The sequence below is a fragment of the Mauremys reevesii genome, linkage group 10 (genome assembly GCF_016161935.1).
Source record: "Mauremys reevesii isolate NIE-2019 linkage group 10, ASM1616193v1, whole genome shotgun sequence".
NCBI lineage: Eukaryota > Metazoa > Chordata > Testudines > Geoemydidae > Mauremys > Mauremys reevesii.
In genome coordinates this window covers 78578627-78595853 of record NC_052632.1, presented here as the reverse complement: position 1 = coordinate 78595853, position 17227 = coordinate 78578627, and the positions used below count along the sequence as shown (strand labels likewise).

Sequence of the window (17227 nt, the reverse complement as noted above, 5' to 3'; positions counted from 1 at the left end):
AGCTAAGTCTTGTTCATTACTTCAGTTCAGGCCTCATACTGGGCCTTTATCAGGGCCTGCACTTACTACAACGGGGCCCATCCCAAAGCCTTCGGCCGGCGCTGCCTCCATAGGCTTGGACAGCGCACGCAAAAGAGAAGTTCAGTTGCATCCCTATTTACAGGGCCCAAGAAGATCTCACAAATTTACATGCCACCCTTCCCTGCAGTGCTGGGGAGAAGGGGGAGGACTCCCCCTTGAGCACCTGCCTGAAAGCCTTTTCAACGGGATGTGCCGGCAGTGCCAGGCAGTTCTGTTGCCCCACTGCCCAGGCGAGCTAGGCAAGGAGCACACACACGATCGCCTCATCTAACACTTCTGGGCCTTGGCATTGTCTGAAAACGGTCAGACCTCGCCTTCCCTGCTCCCCACAGAGGGGCTTGTGACTCAGAGCTCAGCCAAGGATCAGGGCCCACTGGGCTTGGCACGGTCCAGAACGTGGGAAGCCAGGCCCTGCCCCGGACACAGACCGGCAGGAGCTTTACAGGGAGACAGTAGGTCCAATCTCCACACAGCTTGTAAACTGCTGCCGAATTTCAGAGCCACAGCTCAAGACACCTTGCAGCTACCAAGCCTCGGGACGTCCCTGGAATAACCAGCTAAGTGGGAGGTGGCCAATCACTGTGCGTCCCACTGACTTCATCGAAGCCTTTCAAACAGCCTGCGTGAGCCTTGACCGGGAGGCAGCACCGGATCTGCCGTGGCTCCGGCCCACGCCTGTTCTTTGCCGCGAGGATTCCCAGCAGCGGCTATAAGAGCAGCACTGGATAGACAGCACCACTCCTTAGCCTGCTGGCGGTCTTCTATTACTGGCCACAGCTTCCTTTCAGGAAGGTTAATAAGAGTCAACGCAGCCCACGCAGTGCAGGTGCAGCCTCCCTCAGCGCTGCTCCCACCCCAGTGGCCTCCTGGAAGGCCATGTTTTAGGAGAAGTGGAAGGGAGGAAGAAGAGAAGAGATTAATCAGGCTTGGCTGGAAGAGCCGCCTGGAGCAATCGCTCCCTCCCACCTCCCCTGAGCAATCCCAGCAGGGCTCCCGCCAAGGACTGGGGTTTTGTTGTGTTTTTTTCAGGACCAACGTGCAAGTATCCGAATTCCAGCTACGTCTCTCAAGTGTCAGGGTCAATCTGAGCTCAGTACAGGAAGAGACTGAATCTTAGCTCTCGCTCAGCAAACACTCCCCGCTTCCCCTTGGCAATCAGTGTGCGGCTCTGAAAGCGACCACCCAGGGAATATAGTCCTTACCCACAGAATGGAGTCCCCTGCAGCCGAGCAGAGGTGGGCAGTGGGATATGGGCATTCTACTAGGTACCCGCAACCAGAGCTGGGGGACAGCCCAGCAGAAAGGCTGCCGAGAGGGAGGACTCCTCTTAGCTGCTGGATCGAGATTACTGGATGAACTTCAATCAGTTGCCAACTCCGAGAAACAGAGGCTGTTTTTGTATCGAAAATGTTCATAACGGACAAGTTATCCAGGAAGCGATGGCAGCAAGAGACCCTATTACAGGCTCAGCGTACAGACCGGTTAATTCCTCCTACCCCAAGTGAAGGAAGCTCGCTCCATCTCCGGCACCCCTTTCCCTAATGCTCACGGGCAGGACCCATCTCACCAAGCAGGGGCTCGCCCCAGTGCTTCACAGCTGGCTCTAGGAATAAGGCCATGTCAATATGCACAGTGCCGCTGCGGCCAGCCGTGCCACTGTAACGCGTCTGGTGAAGACGCTCTGTGCCGATGGGAGAGAGCTCTCCCGTTGGCATAAAAAACCAACCTTCACAAGTAGCATCTCCCCTCACCATGGCACGGCAGCACACACGTGCATTATGACATCGAACTTACACTCATAGGCACCATGAGCACATGAGTTTTGTTGACACACAAGTTACACTGGTGGTTGTAAACATAATGTAACCACCATGTCACCATATGGTCCACTCTCCACTCCTTCACCCTCCACCACACTCCACACAACTTCAAACTCAGGACCACAGGGGTTCTCAAACTGGAGGTAGGGGCCCCTGAGGGAGGCTGGCAGCAGTCAGCAGCCAGCCCCCAGCCCTCAGCCCAAACCCATTTTTTATTCTTATTTTGTTTTTAATTTTTTTAATTTGCTGGGGTGGGCTTAAGGGGCTTGGGGTACAAGACAGGAACCACCAGTGTGAAACTTTCAGAACCAACCAACTTAGAACCTCTGGCTGCTGTGCTTGGCAGCTGCACCTGCTGTGTGTTGGCTGCTGTGTTTGACAGGTTCCAAACAGTATTTTCACCAGCTAGGGGAGAGTTAGCAGAGGACCAGACTAAGGAAAGAAAAGCAAAAGAAAAAAAAAAAAAAAAAAATAAAAAAAAAACAAAATTATAAACACACATAAATACAGATTCTAAATTTAGGATCACAAGATAAGAGGTAGTGGGAGAAGTTTCGAGGAAGAGTGGTCAGTAGTTGGAGCTGGTCAGGCCCTTGAAAAAAACCCCTTGAGAAATCAGTGATCAGCCCTATCTGAAACATACGACTTGTTCTGAAGACAATGCACTGCACAGACACCAACTGCACCACCACAAAGGGCCCCATTACTGAAAATCCCCCCCATGTGGTTACTCTGCAAACAGACAACAGACCCAGTAGAGGAACTGGTCATGGTAAGCACGAATCGTAAAACCGCTGATTTGCTAGTGGCTGCTGCTGATTCTGGCATAGGCATTCTTTCTTTAACTTTCTCTCTTCGATATGGTGGATATGAAAGAGCACTACACGAGGTTCTGAAATGCCATGGAACAAAAGGAGGAGCAAAGCAAAGCAAGGCTAGGCCCCAGAAGACCAGGTTTGGGGGTGGGGGGAGGGGGACACCACCACTTCAAGGGGACACCTGACACAGCACACACTTGGATGCACTGGCACCAATTCCACAATTCTCTTGGGAACGGGGCTGGGATCAGCACTAAAGTTTGCCACTTGGAGAGAGAGTTCCAGTGAACAGCAAAGGCGCAAGAAGCAGGGCAGGCAGGACATGGCCTCCTCTCTCCCCACCACTGAAGCAAGCAGAAGAAGATGGAAGACTTGGGTGTGCCCTCCTCCTGACACTCACACCATCACCAAGCCAGACAGCTCTCTAGGCTAGGCTCCATGCCCTGCCACCCACCAGATTTCTTAAGCTAAGCAGGGCAGGGCCTGGTGACTGCATGGATGAGACCAAGGAAAACAGATTCGGCAGCAGGTAGCACTGGCTGTTAACGTGGTTGCTACTGCTCAGAGTCAGTACTGCACCCACTGTCCCTAGTGCCATCCCATGGACTGAAGACACAGTCCATGGGGGGAAGAAGGGGACAGGAGTTGTATCCTCCGCAAGCCAGAGGAGTCACTGAGTATGAAGCAAGGGTTTGGAATGCAGGCTCCTTGGAGCTAGACCAGAGCCAGCAGACCCACCCTTCCGCCCTAGGGCTCTGTACTAACCACACCCCCTCCGCTCCTTCTGTCCAAGGGCCTCTAGTTAGTGCTCTGCAGCTGTCAGTTTGCCCCCAGCCTCTCTAGGATGTAGGTCTCCATTCTGTAAGTGCGGATACATCAAAGAGAGGCTGAGTGACTTGCCAAAGGTCTCAAAGTGAGTAAGTGGCTGAGCCAGGAGAGTCTTTGCTTTAACTACTGGGCCGTTTTGCCAGCAGAGGAGCTTCAACACGTGGGCTGGAGATAGCCAGCGTATGACACCAACGAGCTCCTCACAAGTAGCGAGTGACATTTACAGTCCAACACCCGCTCTCACAGGGGAAGCGTCACCCACGGTCTAGGTTGGGAACAGCGCCCGAGGTCATAGGTCAGCATGAGCGCTAGGAATTCAACCCAGCTCTCCCAAGTCCCTTGCACAAGGAAATTCTTTGTTCCTGACAAGACATTGCACAGTCCTAAGGGGTGAATGGAGGGGAAACATTCACAAATCTCCTACATCAAGGGCTACGGGATCCCTTGAGTCCACACAGGACAGAAAGGATTTGATATCACCACTGAAATAAAACAGGTATGGAGTTCCCTCTGTAACTGGAGGTTTCACCTCCGACTCCCTGAGAGGGGAATGGCGCACGGTGGTTAGGCCCCAGGAGACCCAGGTTCAATTCCTTGCTCTGCTACAGACTTCCTGTACAACCTTGGGCAAGTCACTTAGTCTGTGCACCACCTATATAATGGTCATTCATATTTCCCTCGTGCATCTCTCCTTGCAGGTAAAGACTGCAAGGCGCTCAGATATTATGGGACTGGGGATCATAAGCCTCTAAGACACATCACTGCATAGAGCAGGGGCAGGGGTGGGAAAATGTTTTGGCTCAATGGCAACATCTGGGTATAGAAGTTGTATGGCGGGCCATGAATGCACACAACACTGGGAATGGGGGGGGGCGTCTCTGGCTAGTGGTGCAGGCTCTGGGGTGGGGCTGGGGATGAGGGGTTTGAGGTGCAGGAGGGTGCTCCAGGCTGGGATCGAGGGGTTTGGACTGTAGGAGGGGGATCAGGGCTGGGGCAGGGGGTTGGGGTGTGGGGGGAGGCTCAGGGGTTCAGGCGCCAGGCGGTGCTTACCTCAAGCAGCTCCCGGAAGTAGCAACATGTCCCGTCCCCCTCTATGGCTCCTATGCGGAGGCGCGGCCAGGCGGCTGTGCGGTGTCCTGTCCGCAGGCACTGCCCCTGCAGCTCCCATTGGCCGCAGTTCCTGGCCAATGGGAGCTGCAGAGGTGGTGCTTGGGGTGGGGGGCAGCATGCAGAGCGGAGCCCCCTGGCTGCCCCTACGCGTAAGAGCCGGAACGGGGCCATGCCGCTGCTTCCGGGAGCTGCACAGAGTGGCTCTCGACCCTGCTCCCGAGGAGCACCAGAACAGGGCAGGCCCCAGACCCCACTCCCCAGCAGGAGCGCGAGGGCCAGATTAAAACAGCTGGCGGGCCGGATCCAGCCCACCGGCCGTAGTTTGCCCACCCCTCCCATAGAGTATTCCCAGATGATCAACCTGCCAGGCCAGGAGACAACTTTTCCCTTTCAGCCGAACGCAGGACATCCTGCAGATGCATATAGTACGTCCTCACGTTTCTCTTGCGCTACAACCAGCGGCAGATTAGCACGTTGTCCCCTACCACGCACACACTGACATTAGCCATCTGCCAGTTTATGTTTCCCCCAGCTCCCACCTCTCAAACCTCCTCCCCCGGTTTTCCCACTGGGAGCTGAAAATTTGGTTTCTTCCGAGCCATCAGCAGCAAACACACTTTATTTTTATCTCCCGCTCCAGCTGCTCAGAGCTCCTCCCTTGCACTGGTGTTCTCTTTTTGGATGGGTTTCCACACACCAGTGAAGTGAGCTAGGTATTGCAGGTGCACGGCTGTTTAACAGCCACCCAGCTGCATGTCTCACCCTGATTTAATGTCTCAAATATCAGATCAATCACTGTCCCGAGATAACTAGGAGCCCAGGAAGCAGTCCAGCTGCAGGATTCCTTACAGAAGCTAATTAATTAGCTCTTTCCCCCATTTTCCTGCAGACACCAGATTCCTAGCCTGGCCTATTTGGAAGGGGAGCTCAGGTGCAGCTACCCAGATGGCTCCTCCCCCTCACCAGCCAGAGGAACAATAATGATTGGGAGGGAACATCAGCTGCATCTGGTATTGAATTCAGACATCAAGGCAGGAGACAGGGCTGCTAGATTAAATTCCTGGCCCTGCCACAGATCTGTACACGACCTGAGGAGGGCGTGTGGATCTGTCTGGCCCTCTGAGCGGCGACAGTGTTTCCTCACCTGGAGGGAGGCTAGAATGCTTTGAAGCCTTCCAACAGGAGGAACTATGAACATTCAAATTAATAAAGAATTTGTCGAGGCCAAGCACGTGGTTGGGATTGTCCCCGCCTGGCTGGCCATTCCCATCTGGCCAGGGATTCGTCATTTTCAGAGGGCCAGTGGGTCAGATTTTCTGTGCTGTCAGCCAGCTTGCAAACAGTCCTCTCGTTCCATTTTTCTCAACCTTTTTGATACCAGGGACCAGTTTGCTGCCTTCCTAAACCGTGTCAGGGAGCTCTCAAGGACCAGCGCCGGTCCACAGACCCATCGTTGAAAAACATTGCTTCAGTTGGCCATCGATCCACTAAGGGGAAGCAACACTGAACCAAGGGTACAATACTTTGTGCATCTTTCTAGGGAGCTTAGGGAGAACCACCCAGAGGGCTGAATATTCAAGCACTTTACACATCTGGAGAATATCGCAGCACAAGGACAATCCATGACGACTCTGGAGGCAGCTTACCAAAGCTCATGGGCCCATCCTGCTCAAGCAGATCCAGTTCTGCTTGTCACCAAGACGTCCAAGGCCAGCCCGATTATAACTACTCCAAATATTACAGCAGGAATCAGTGGGGGCATCATGCCTGTAATTAGCCTGGCCTCCCCCACTCCCCTTGTCCGGTTTCATACAAAGCCTTTCAGGGCAAGAACTATTTCCTCTTGTCTGGTTGCATTCCAGTTTGCGTTCCTCTGCCTAGCTCTGCTCTCGAACCGTTCTCTGTGGTCACTTTTACAGCCAACGACTGACAAAGCAGAATCTTGGCACAGGGCTGCTGCCACCACCAGGCCCCACTTGGACAAGACGCAGTGCATTCTTCTGGTCAGGAGTTACCCATCTTCTTGAAAACGAGGCGCTTCATTTCTAGCTGCGTTGGAGATGGGTTATTTTGAGAGAGGACCTTCGGAAATTCATAACTGGCCTGAACAATCATATCTTCCCTTGGAAAAGAGACGGCTAAGGGAAGATATGACTGAGGTCTATAAAATCATGACTGGTGTGGAGAAAGTAAATAAGGAAGTGTTGATTACTACTTCTCATAACACAAGAACTAGGGGTCACCAAATGAAATTAATAGGCAGCAGGTTTAAAACTAGCAAAAGGAAGTATTTCTTCACACAACACACAGTCAACCTGTAGAACTCCTTGCCAGAGGATGTTCTGAAGGCCAAGACCATAACAGGGTTCAAAAAAGAACTAGATAAATTCATGGGGGTTAGGTCCATCAATGGCTATTAGCCAGGATGGGCAGGAATGGTGTCCCCAGCCTCTGTTTGCCAGAAGCTGGGAATGGGCGGCAGGGGATGGATCACTTGATGATTCCCTGTTCTGTTCATTCCCTCTGGGGCACCTGGCATTGGCCACTGTCAGCAGACAAGATACTGGGCTAGATGGACCCTTGGTCTGATCCAGTAGGGCCGTTCTTATGTTCTTATGTTTTTTTAAACACTCTTTCAGAACCAGAACGGAGAGGAAGAGACAAGGAGTCCTGATCCGCAACAGATCCCTTTAAAGCACCCGTTTACAAGTGGCCATCACTCAGCCGCGAGACATTCCTTCTTCCATAACCCACGCACCATTCTCTAGACTAGCAAGTGCCCCAGGATGAGAGGCCACCTCAGAGTCATGCCAACCCTTTTCACTCTGTTGCCATTTAATGGGGAAAAGGGCCCAGGAGCTAGTTCCCCATAGTCAGCCCTCCTTTAGAGGAAGCACCATTGCTGCTTGAGCCATCCAGAATATACCAGAAAATAGCTATAGGGCTCAAGTCACTTGCTCCTCATCCCCGTGTGATGGAACAACACTGGGGAGTCAGATTACGTCATTCATGACTTTGGGGGAGCACAGCCCTGAGTACGACCTGGGGCAACAAGAAGGACCAAAGCAGATCAATAGGTGTGATGGGAGGGAGATGAGCTCCCTTCTCATCAATGAGAAGGTGGAGGATCTACAAACTCCCCCCAGATACTACACACTGAGAGACACCCAGTGCCACCAATCCCCTCCCCAGGTTTACTGAGCCAACGCTCTGGTGAGTTACAGATTTCAGGGAGCTGTCAAGCACCCCGAGGGGACTGAGTAAGTCTTGTGTTTTGACAAGGCTAAAAGTTTAGCAACTGGGCCGTGCAGACACGCAGCTTATTTGGGAAGAGCACTGGTCCTACCGCTGGAATCAGGATCGGTCACTGCTCGCGAGATGCTCTTCTCCCCACTGATCAGGAGCCCACCCCGCAACCTCCACCTGGTGTTGGAAGAGCTCTGTAGTCAGACAACTCTGCACTCCTCAGAGACAGTGAGTGAGAGGAAGAGGAGAGCCATAGACATAGTGCATGAGAGTGCCATCAAGGAGCCGCTGGTGCCAGTGGAATGGCTATCAGAGGTACCTGCCACTCCAGTGCCAGGGCTCGTGCACGGGCTGCCTGAGTTATGCAGTGAGTGAGAGTCGGTGACCTCTAGGGATCAGATTCAGAGGCAACGCATTTTACTTGTTAACTGACAGGTCTCCAGGGTGAAAGGTTAGTGCATTAATCCTGCTACAAGCCTCCACTATTACCCCTCCCTAACATCTTCCTTCTGCCACTAAATCCACAGAGAGCTTTCAAATTCCTCATCGGAGCGACAGCTTAACGAGCTATTCTGTACGACCCAAGCCCATATTACAGCACATCCCCTCCCTCGCCAGACGACATCCCCAAGAGCTGTATCTGGCAGGCAGAGGCCGCCTTCTCGAACGCAAGCTCTGGGCCTGGTTACAGCAGATACAAATCAGATTTCAGGCAAGCTGAGAAGGAGGGAAAAAAGTCTTAATAGAAGTCAGGTGGACGATCCTACCCGCAGTTCAGAGCCGCTCCTCAGCAAGTTCCTGCTGCAGCACAGAGACCCCAACCACATGCAAGTCCTGCATCCACAGAAAGCCCCTCAGAGCAACCTTGCTTCCCCCCCCACGCCTCCCAGCACTAGACAAAACTGCCTATGGACTCGAAGCAAGAACTGCACCACGCTCCCCCACCCCCGCAGCTTGTAACGGCCTTGAACGTATCTGGTTTAACACAAAGATGAAAATCACACACCCAATCCTGCAAACGCTCCTCCCGAGTGAGACTAGCCAGGCAGTGAGCGCTATGACCGGAACCGTCCGCAGGATCAGGTCCCGTGTCAGCGATTACAGAGGCCTGTCTATAGCATGGGCAGGCCACATGGCCACACTACACAGGGCCGGTGCACTACAACGGTCTGTTCAAAGCGTGGGTTGAGTCCGCACTTCAGTCTGCACGTGGAATGGGACCAAATCAGCGCCCCCCCTCAGCTCCGTCTGGGAAGGATTTAGCCATCTGCTTCCACCAACCATCCAAGGCGGCGAGCAGGCCCCTGGAAACGGAAGTGAGACTTACCTCGGTCAAGCGCTTCGAGATCTACTGATAAGCGCTACGACACAGCGCAGTGCTATTCCATTCACCGTGGATGGGGCCGGCTGGGGTCCAACACGTGACCATATGTTGTTAGCCACACGTGCTCCCAACTAGACTATCCATTTATACTCATCTCTGACTTGACAGAGGAAGACAAGTTACTCAAATTGAAGGACCATCTCTTTATCCTGCAGCTTCACAGAGCAGGCTGCATTTGGCCACCCAGCACCAGTATGGACAGTGCTATATCGATGGGAGAGCTTCTCCCACCAACACAGCTACCGCCTCTCATGGAGGTGGCATTAAGCGCTACAGCAGCGCAGCTACACCGCTGTATATTTGTAGCGTACACCTGCCCTTACTCAAACTGAACAAATGTCTCTGTGCCCTGCAGTTTCCACAGAGAAAGCCACATTCGGCCTCCCAACTAGACACGAGCAAACTGATTTTTCAGTTGGGTGGCAGAACCAAGCAAAGTTTTCCTTCGGGTCAAACCCAACCTGGAATGTTTGTGTTTTCACCAAAATAAAAACTGTTTGGAGTTGTGCTAAATGTTTTGTTTGACCCCAAAAAAACAACCGTGTTTACCCTTAAAAATTAAACCAATCTAATGCCCTTTTTAAATACAATGTTTCAGCATGAAAAGTTACATGCTTGGCTTGCAAAGTGTCAAAATGAGCTGTTGTGATTTTCTTTTTTTAAATTCAGCCAAAACTATTCACCAAATTCACAAATGGTTTCGGTTGCCCTGAGCGTTTTGGGGCACATAAGCTATTTGACTAAAAAGTTTCACCCAGCTCCATTTCCAACCCTTTAAAGGTGCAAGAACAGCGGCAAGAGCTAGAAAAGCGAGAGCACTCATGCCTAGTTTGCATCTAGCAATAACCCTAATCCAGGCACCCGTGGCCGGCAACGCCAATGCTGACCCCAAAGCACAGCGCCTGGGTTTGCCCCAACTGAGCCAATTGGCATTTGCCTCAATTCCAAGTGAGAGTAAACCTCATGCAGCTCTTCCAGTGCAGCCCCATTCACGTCCTTGCCTGCACTTCGGGGTCAGCACTGGCGCAGCTGCTCCAGGGGCAGAGTTGGAATTATTCCCATCTGCAGCCTGACTGTGAATACAAAGGTTCTGTAAACACAAACTGATGTCAGGGCTGCGGGAGGGGACGATATAAGCTCACTGATTGTCCAAACGGTTTAGGATGGGTGCCCGAGCTCGGCCTCATTGCCATCTGGATTCCTTTGCAGATGTCTGCAAGCATTGATCAGTCCAGGCCTTTCTCTCGAATGCTCTGGCCCAACCCCTAGAGGAACCATTGCCAACGCTGACATCCCTTCTTCCCTTTTTAAGCCCAGAACTCGCAAGGAGCCTCAGGAAGGAGACAGCCTGAATGAGGGGCAGATCTGGAGGTTGTAACTCTCAGCCAGGATTTCACAGCCCTGAATCCAGTGAGATCCAGTTCAAAACCCTAACCATGAAGTGACCCCCTAGGGTTTGTCCCTTAACCTGCTTGGGGAGGTGACTAACGGGGCTCCATGCACAGGCGATGTAGACATCTGTACCCTCAAAGACTGGTCAAAGTTCAGGACATCACAGACCATCACGTGAGTAATTCAGATCCCAGTCCTGCGAGGTACAGAGCCCTTGCCTACGCTTCAGTTGGGATGGAGAGACCATCCTACCTCATGGGATCAGGCCCTGGACGTGAAGGCAGTTAGCACCAAGAGACCAACTGCACTGGCCACAGAGCTTCTTGTACACAGCTCTGCCCTGCATCTGACCCACAGCATTTCCTGGCTTCTGTAGCAGAGGCTACCCTTTAGGGAGATCGCTGTGCGATTGGGACAGGTATCCAGGCCAGACTGGTTTTCAGCTGCAGCCCAAACTGTCCCCAGGTCTGCAGAGGCAGAGAGGCTGGGCTGACCCATTTCTGACATGGACAATGCAGCATCTATAGCAATCGGTTAGTATTCCATCCCTGATCACGATGATCTGGCAGAGACCCTGGCAGATCTAACCCAATCCTTTGCAAATCCAAGAGCTACCACAGCCAGTGCACGAGAAATGGCCATTGCGCATCTGTTTATGAAATCTGAATCTATACCAGCTCCGTTCGCTTCCTGCTGGCATCGGAATTCTATAGCTAGCTCCAGGCATACAGCCCATTCAGCTTTCTTATGCTAGCAGGAATGGATAAAACCAATATTTGCTCACAACTGTCAGCATGAAGCACCACAACAGGAGTCACTATCGGTTCAGACCACGCTCAGCTTCATGGTCACGCTCCCCGTATTGAACACGGAGCACAATGGGCCTGCCAGTTATAACGCTGGCCACGCCCACCCCAGGTCAACTACGCTTGTCTCATTGATAGCCATGCTCCTGGCCATTTAGAGACATCCCACATTCCAGAGCATCACGCACAGTGGAGCTTTGCCTCTTTCCCGAGCTGCTGTTTACCGCCGCTCCCTCCGGATCCTTCATTCAAGGCAGATGGAAAACCCAACTGCAAGTCAATGGGCGTCCAGCATTTTGCTCCTCTGGGGGCAGGCCAGTCATCGGAAAGCACAGCTGCTTGCGGAGGTGAAGGTAGCAAAGGAAACTGCTTCTGGCAGGCTGCAGAAGAGATCGGGAGGTTCCGAGCCTGGTGCCCCACCAGTTGCCAGAGATATCCAGGCTACGTCCCAGAACCGGGAGCTGTGCGCCAATCCTATCAAACGTAGTTAGCTGCTGGGGGAGTGGTCCCTTCTTCCTGCTCAGGAGATTAATGGAAGACTGTCTAATTCCTTAGCGCAGCTAGAGGAGGAGATTATGTGATCACAGTCACTGTACATTTCAAATGCAGACTTAAAAGCCTCCACACACAGCTCATTTTTCCTATTTGACATCAACGGGAAATCCACTGCAGATCAAAGGTAGCACAAGACCCAGAATCCTTCAGGGCTTTGTCCCCAGCCCCACTGGGGAGACCCACATATTAAGGAGGGAGCTTTAGCAAAGACAGGAACAGCCAGTAAATTGGCTACAGGACTCAAGTGCTAGTAACATTCCCAAGCCCAAAACACGCAGCTGGCTGATTTGGAAGATATCTGCATCACTACACCCCTTTGAATCCTGGACTAGGAGCCCCAGCCAGGGCTGGCTTTAGGAATTCCCCAAGCAGGCTGTTCCTGAGCCACCTCTCCAAAGCTGCCTAAATTCACATACAGCACTAGTGTGCTAAGCCAGCAGCACAGCCACACAGCCTGACATGGGAAGTGTGGGACCACCAAGCACAAAGAGGGGGCAGGCCTGGCCGTTTAGGCACCCAAGCCTCGCGGTTTGTGGGTCCCCAGAGCTTGCTTTCTCACATCCCCTATTTCATTAGGTAAGTTACAGCTTCGCTTTGGGAACAGATTAACACCACGAGAGAAGGTGGCAAACCCTCCACAACCCGACAGGACGAGCCCCAAGACAGGGGTGTTTTATCCCCATTTCAGACCCGCTATGAGCTTTTCAAGGAAAAATCGTCCCCACTAAAGTCCAGCTCTACCTCCATTATAGGGCAACTGGGAGTCCTGTGAAACACACAGACAACACGCAAGAGCTCCGAGGCCCACGGGAGGTGGGCAGAGCTCTGGACTGGGACTCGGATCCTGGGTTCTATTCCCCAACTCAGCCACTGACCTGCTGCGTGCCAGTGGGCAAGTCATCACCTTTCCGCTGGCTTCCCCTTTCCACTCGCCCTGCCAGCTCTCTGGGGCCGGGATTGCACAGTGGGGCCCTGCTCTCTACTCCAGTATTACTGCAATCCAGGAGACACCGAAGGACAAGCACTAGGGAACAGAGCATGGCTGGGAAGAGACGGCCAGACAAAGTCATCGAGTCAGAGCTACCAGGTGTGACCTACAACTCCAGGGCAGTATAGCAGCAGGCATTCTTCCTTCAAGCATCCCACAGCCTGTCAAGCCACGAGCACGGATGTTTGCACAAAGCAAGTAAGGCTCCTACAGCAGGATCATGCTGCATTTGCTTCCAAGCTAAACAAGCGATAAGGTGGAACTGATCTTCCTTCCTTTAATGTGCAAGTGGCAGGACGGAAAAAGCATCAACCTTTGATGTGCTCATTCGGGATGGACTCCAAGCAAGCGGGTAGATTTTATTTATCTTCATTTTAAAAAAAACCCAGAGTACACAGCTGTGCCGAGGGGGTGCCGATCGGAAGCGCAGGAGGGTGCCGCACAAAGGAGGGGCATCCCTCCACTTCCCGGATCGGCGAGCTTGGGGAGCCCCTAAAGCGACCCAGTGAGAGATGCAAAAGCAAAAGTGCAGCCACATTTACAGCATTTCTACTGAGGCGGCTTCTGGCTGCCTCATAAAATGTGTTTGTGGCCAGGAGGCCAAGGACTGCGGAGTCCCGTTTGGCCGTAAAGGAAGGAACAGAATGTCAGTATTTTCAGGGAGAGCGCGCACGCATTTGTCCATGGAGCGCCGCCCCCCTCCTGGGATCCCTGGTCTTCTGCATCACTCCCCCCACCAGTCACTTACCAGGTTCACGTAAAGATCCCAGCGGGCTTATTAAGCCTGCACAATAAAGATACAAAAGTCCAGGATGAAAAGGGCTATAAATCAAAGGGACACCGCTCTGCCCCTTCAAAGGGGAAGGGAGCACACCGCTCAGAAGGGAATTTGGCATTTTAAAGCCCCCTTTGCTGAGATGCATCAGAACTCGCTGCAGAGTTTCACCGCCAAACGCCACTTAGCCTCTGCACCAGAATAAAACTCAGGTGCTGATCTACATTTCAGCTCCATTTCCTCCCCTACAAAACGCCCCTGAGCCTGTTTCCAGACCACGTCTGAGGACAGGAGTAAGTGAAATCTAACTGTTTCAAGCCGGAGCCCTACCCGCACCAGCCTGGCCTGTTTTCCTGTAAATCTGCTAGCTGCCTCCTACTGGGGACGGAGTATTCCTCGAGCGCCCAACACGCACCTATTGTTTCGCTTGAGCGTGCAAGACACATGCAGAGACTGACTCCTGCAAGGGGGATGGATGGCTCGGGGAAGAGATGCACAACTGGGGGTGGGGGAAGGCTCAGCTTTTGGAACCGATGTGGTATTTCCCTGCCCCCGAAATTCAGCGGGGCACACAGGAAAAATAAGGCAACTCGCGTCCCCTGCCCAGTCTCCAGCAGCCAAGCTCAGCCCCGCAACGCTGCAAGAAAAACGCTCTTGCCACCAACTCCAGCCCCGTCCCCGGGGCCTGCAGGGAAAGTGGGGAGAGAGAGAGAAGTGATGACAAACGCCCCCGAGAGAGGGATCAAACGCAGCCAACAGCATCACAGCGGAGCCCGGCTCAGCCCCTCCAGCCCGAGCCGGGGCGAGCCGCCACCAGCCCCGGCCCTGGCTTTGCAATGCGCTCGGATCCCGGCCAGCCCCCCACTCGCAGGGGATGGGGGGGCTCCCTGCACCCCCACGCCCCGGAGTACAGCGCCGAGCACCCCAGGAACCGCTGGGACGGGCGGGGGGGGGGTCTGTCTGCCTGCCCCCCCCGGGGCCCCCGCCCACCTTGTTGAAGGCGAAGAGCTCCAGCTTGAGCTTCTCCCGCTGGGGGTCGTGCCCCTGCCTCCGGAACCGAAACTTCATCATCGTGCCGGGCTGGGCGCTGGCCGCCGGGCTCCCCGCAACGCCAGCCAGGCAGCGGGCTCGCCTGCCCCATGCACCCGGCCGGCCCCGCGCCGCGCCGCGCCGCCAGCCCGCAGCCTGGACGCGGCGGGGGGAGGGGAAGGGGCCGTTCAGGAGGCGGGGGGTGGGGTGAGCGACGTCCGGCCGAGCCAATCAGCGACCCCGGGGGGAGAGCGAACTAGACAATGGGGGAGAGAAGAAGGCCAGCGTTCCGCGGCCGGCCGCTGCTGGGAGCATGCGCCGTGGCGCGGGGGTGCCTGGGAGATGTAGTTTTTCCCCCTCCCACCAGGGGGGCCCGATCCGGAGTGGGGATGCCGGGCACTCCTGCAGTATAAGCCATGAGTCCGCAATGAAGCACTTGGGCCAGATCCTAGGTACAGCTGCCTTAGGAGGGGAGATGCAAAAGACGGGGACTGTTCAGCTTAGACGAGAGACGACTGGGGGTGGGAAGGGTATGACACAGGGCTGGAAAATCACGAGTGGTGTGGTGGAAAAAACGAGCAGGGAAGTGTTATTTACCCCTTCACATAACACAACAACCAGCAGTCTCCCAATGAAATGAACAGGCAGCGGGTTTAAAACAAACGTAAGGAAGCTCTTCTTCCCGCAACGTACCGTCAACCTGCGGAACTCCTTGCCAGGGGATGTTGTGAAGGCCACAAGTGTAACTGGGTTCAGAAAAGAATTAGATGAGTTCATGGAAGATAGGTCCATCGGTGGCCATTAGCCAAGATGGTCAGCGACCCATGCTCTGAGTGATCCTAACAGGGCTGCCCAGAGGATTCAGGGGGCCTGGGGCAAAGCAATTTTGGGGGCCCCTTCCATATAAAAAAGTTGCAGTACTATAGAATACTATATTCTCGTGGGGGCCCCTGTGGGGCCCGGGGCCTGGGGCAAATTGCCCCACTTGCCCCTCCCCCCTCCCTGGGCAGCTCTGACTCCTAAACCTCTGATTGCCAAAAGCTGGGACTGGCCAACAGCGACGGGGGATGGATCCTTTGATAATTGCCCAGTTCTGGTTATTCCCTCTGAAGCACCCGGCATTGGCCATTGTCAGAAGACAGGACACTGGGCTAGATGGACCTTTGTTCTGACCCAGTCGGGCCACTCTTACTTTGGCCTAATCCTGCCAATGCTTGCTCATGCAGCTTTCCTTATCTCACTGAGGTGACTCACATGCTGGACTGTTGGCACTTGGCAGAAACAGGCCTTGCTTTGAACACATCAGCCCCCCCAGTCCTCCAACTTTCTGCTGGGCTCCCCTCCCCCAACCCCATCAGGCTCAGGCATGTTGTCCTCAACCCCTCCCTAGCTCTTGCACACAGGGCTCCCTCCTCTGTCACTTACGCTGAGCATGCTAAGCAGAAGACTGCGATGGTCTCGGCCTGAGTTTCTCAACCTTTTCCTTTCTGAGACCCCTCAACAGGCTATAAAAACTCTGTGGCCCACCTGTGCCACAGCAACTGTTTTTCTGCCTATCCAGTAGATTAAAAGCCAGAGGCGGAGTTAGGGGGTTGCGAGCAGGGCAATTTCTTGGGGCCCCACACAGAACCTCTGGTCTATGCTTTGAAATGCCAGGGTCGCACTCACATGGTGGCTAAGTCAGCATCATTAGTATTATCATACTAAGCAGCACTCGCCTACATTCGGCAGGGTATTACTTGCCGCTTTTTGCAGCACTCAGTAACTCCCAAGCTTCTTGTACAGAGATGAAACAATAAGGGACGTGCCTTGTAATAAGGGACTGCTGGTGACCCTACCTGAGGGCTAGAAAACTGAGGTTCTCGTGCAGTCACCTCCAGGAGCTGGGGCTTTATGAAAATCACCAGCTATCCTGAGTCTCACAGGAGGTGCCGGCACTGGTTCCGTCTGGAGCAGTTTGTGGTTTTTGTGTCATGGGCGGTGGCAGCAATTTTACTGCGCTTGTAAACGCTGCGGAAGAAGGGAGAACTAAGGAAGGATCGTAGCTTAATCTTCATAGAGGCTCAAGCCCAGCAAAGCATTTAAGCACATGCTTAAACCTCTGCTCCTTGAGTAAGTGTTTGCTGACTCAAGGCCATAGGGATCCGGTACATATGCACAGACCAATGCATAAAGCACTGGATGTCTGGCGTTTCTTTCTGTGTTTCAAGCACACGAACAGAGCTCCAAAACCACCTTTGGCTTCTTTAACCTCTCTAGGCTTCTCCCTGTACAGAGTAGAAATGGGGGCCATGGGGGCAGCTTTTAAAGTACCTCATTCACATTGGAAGTATTCCTCAGAGACACGCCAATAAAGAAGCCCATCGCAGGGCATTTGTGATGCTGCAGAAGCAGT

The 17227-nt window shown here is 53.6% G+C and overlaps 1 protein-coding gene across 2 annotated transcripts in view; it reads right to left on the bottom strand.

Annotated features, from left to right (window-relative positions):
* Positions 1 to 15052, bottom strand: part of LLGL1 (LLGL scribble cell polarity complex component 1) — a 63835-nt gene extending 48783 nt beyond the window's left edge. Inside the window, exon 1 of one of the 2 annotated variants that reach the window (XM_039491595.1) lies at positions 14794 to 15052. In XM_039491595.1, coding sequence (XP_039347529.1) covers positions 14794 to 14874 — 81 coding nt within the window. In that variant the 5' untranslated portion in view covers positions 14875 to 15052. The remainder of the gene's footprint in view (positions 1 to 14793) is intronic. The other variant, XM_039491594.1, reaches the window with a different exon arrangement.
* Between the last annotated feature and the right edge of the window lie 2175 nt (positions 15053 to 17227).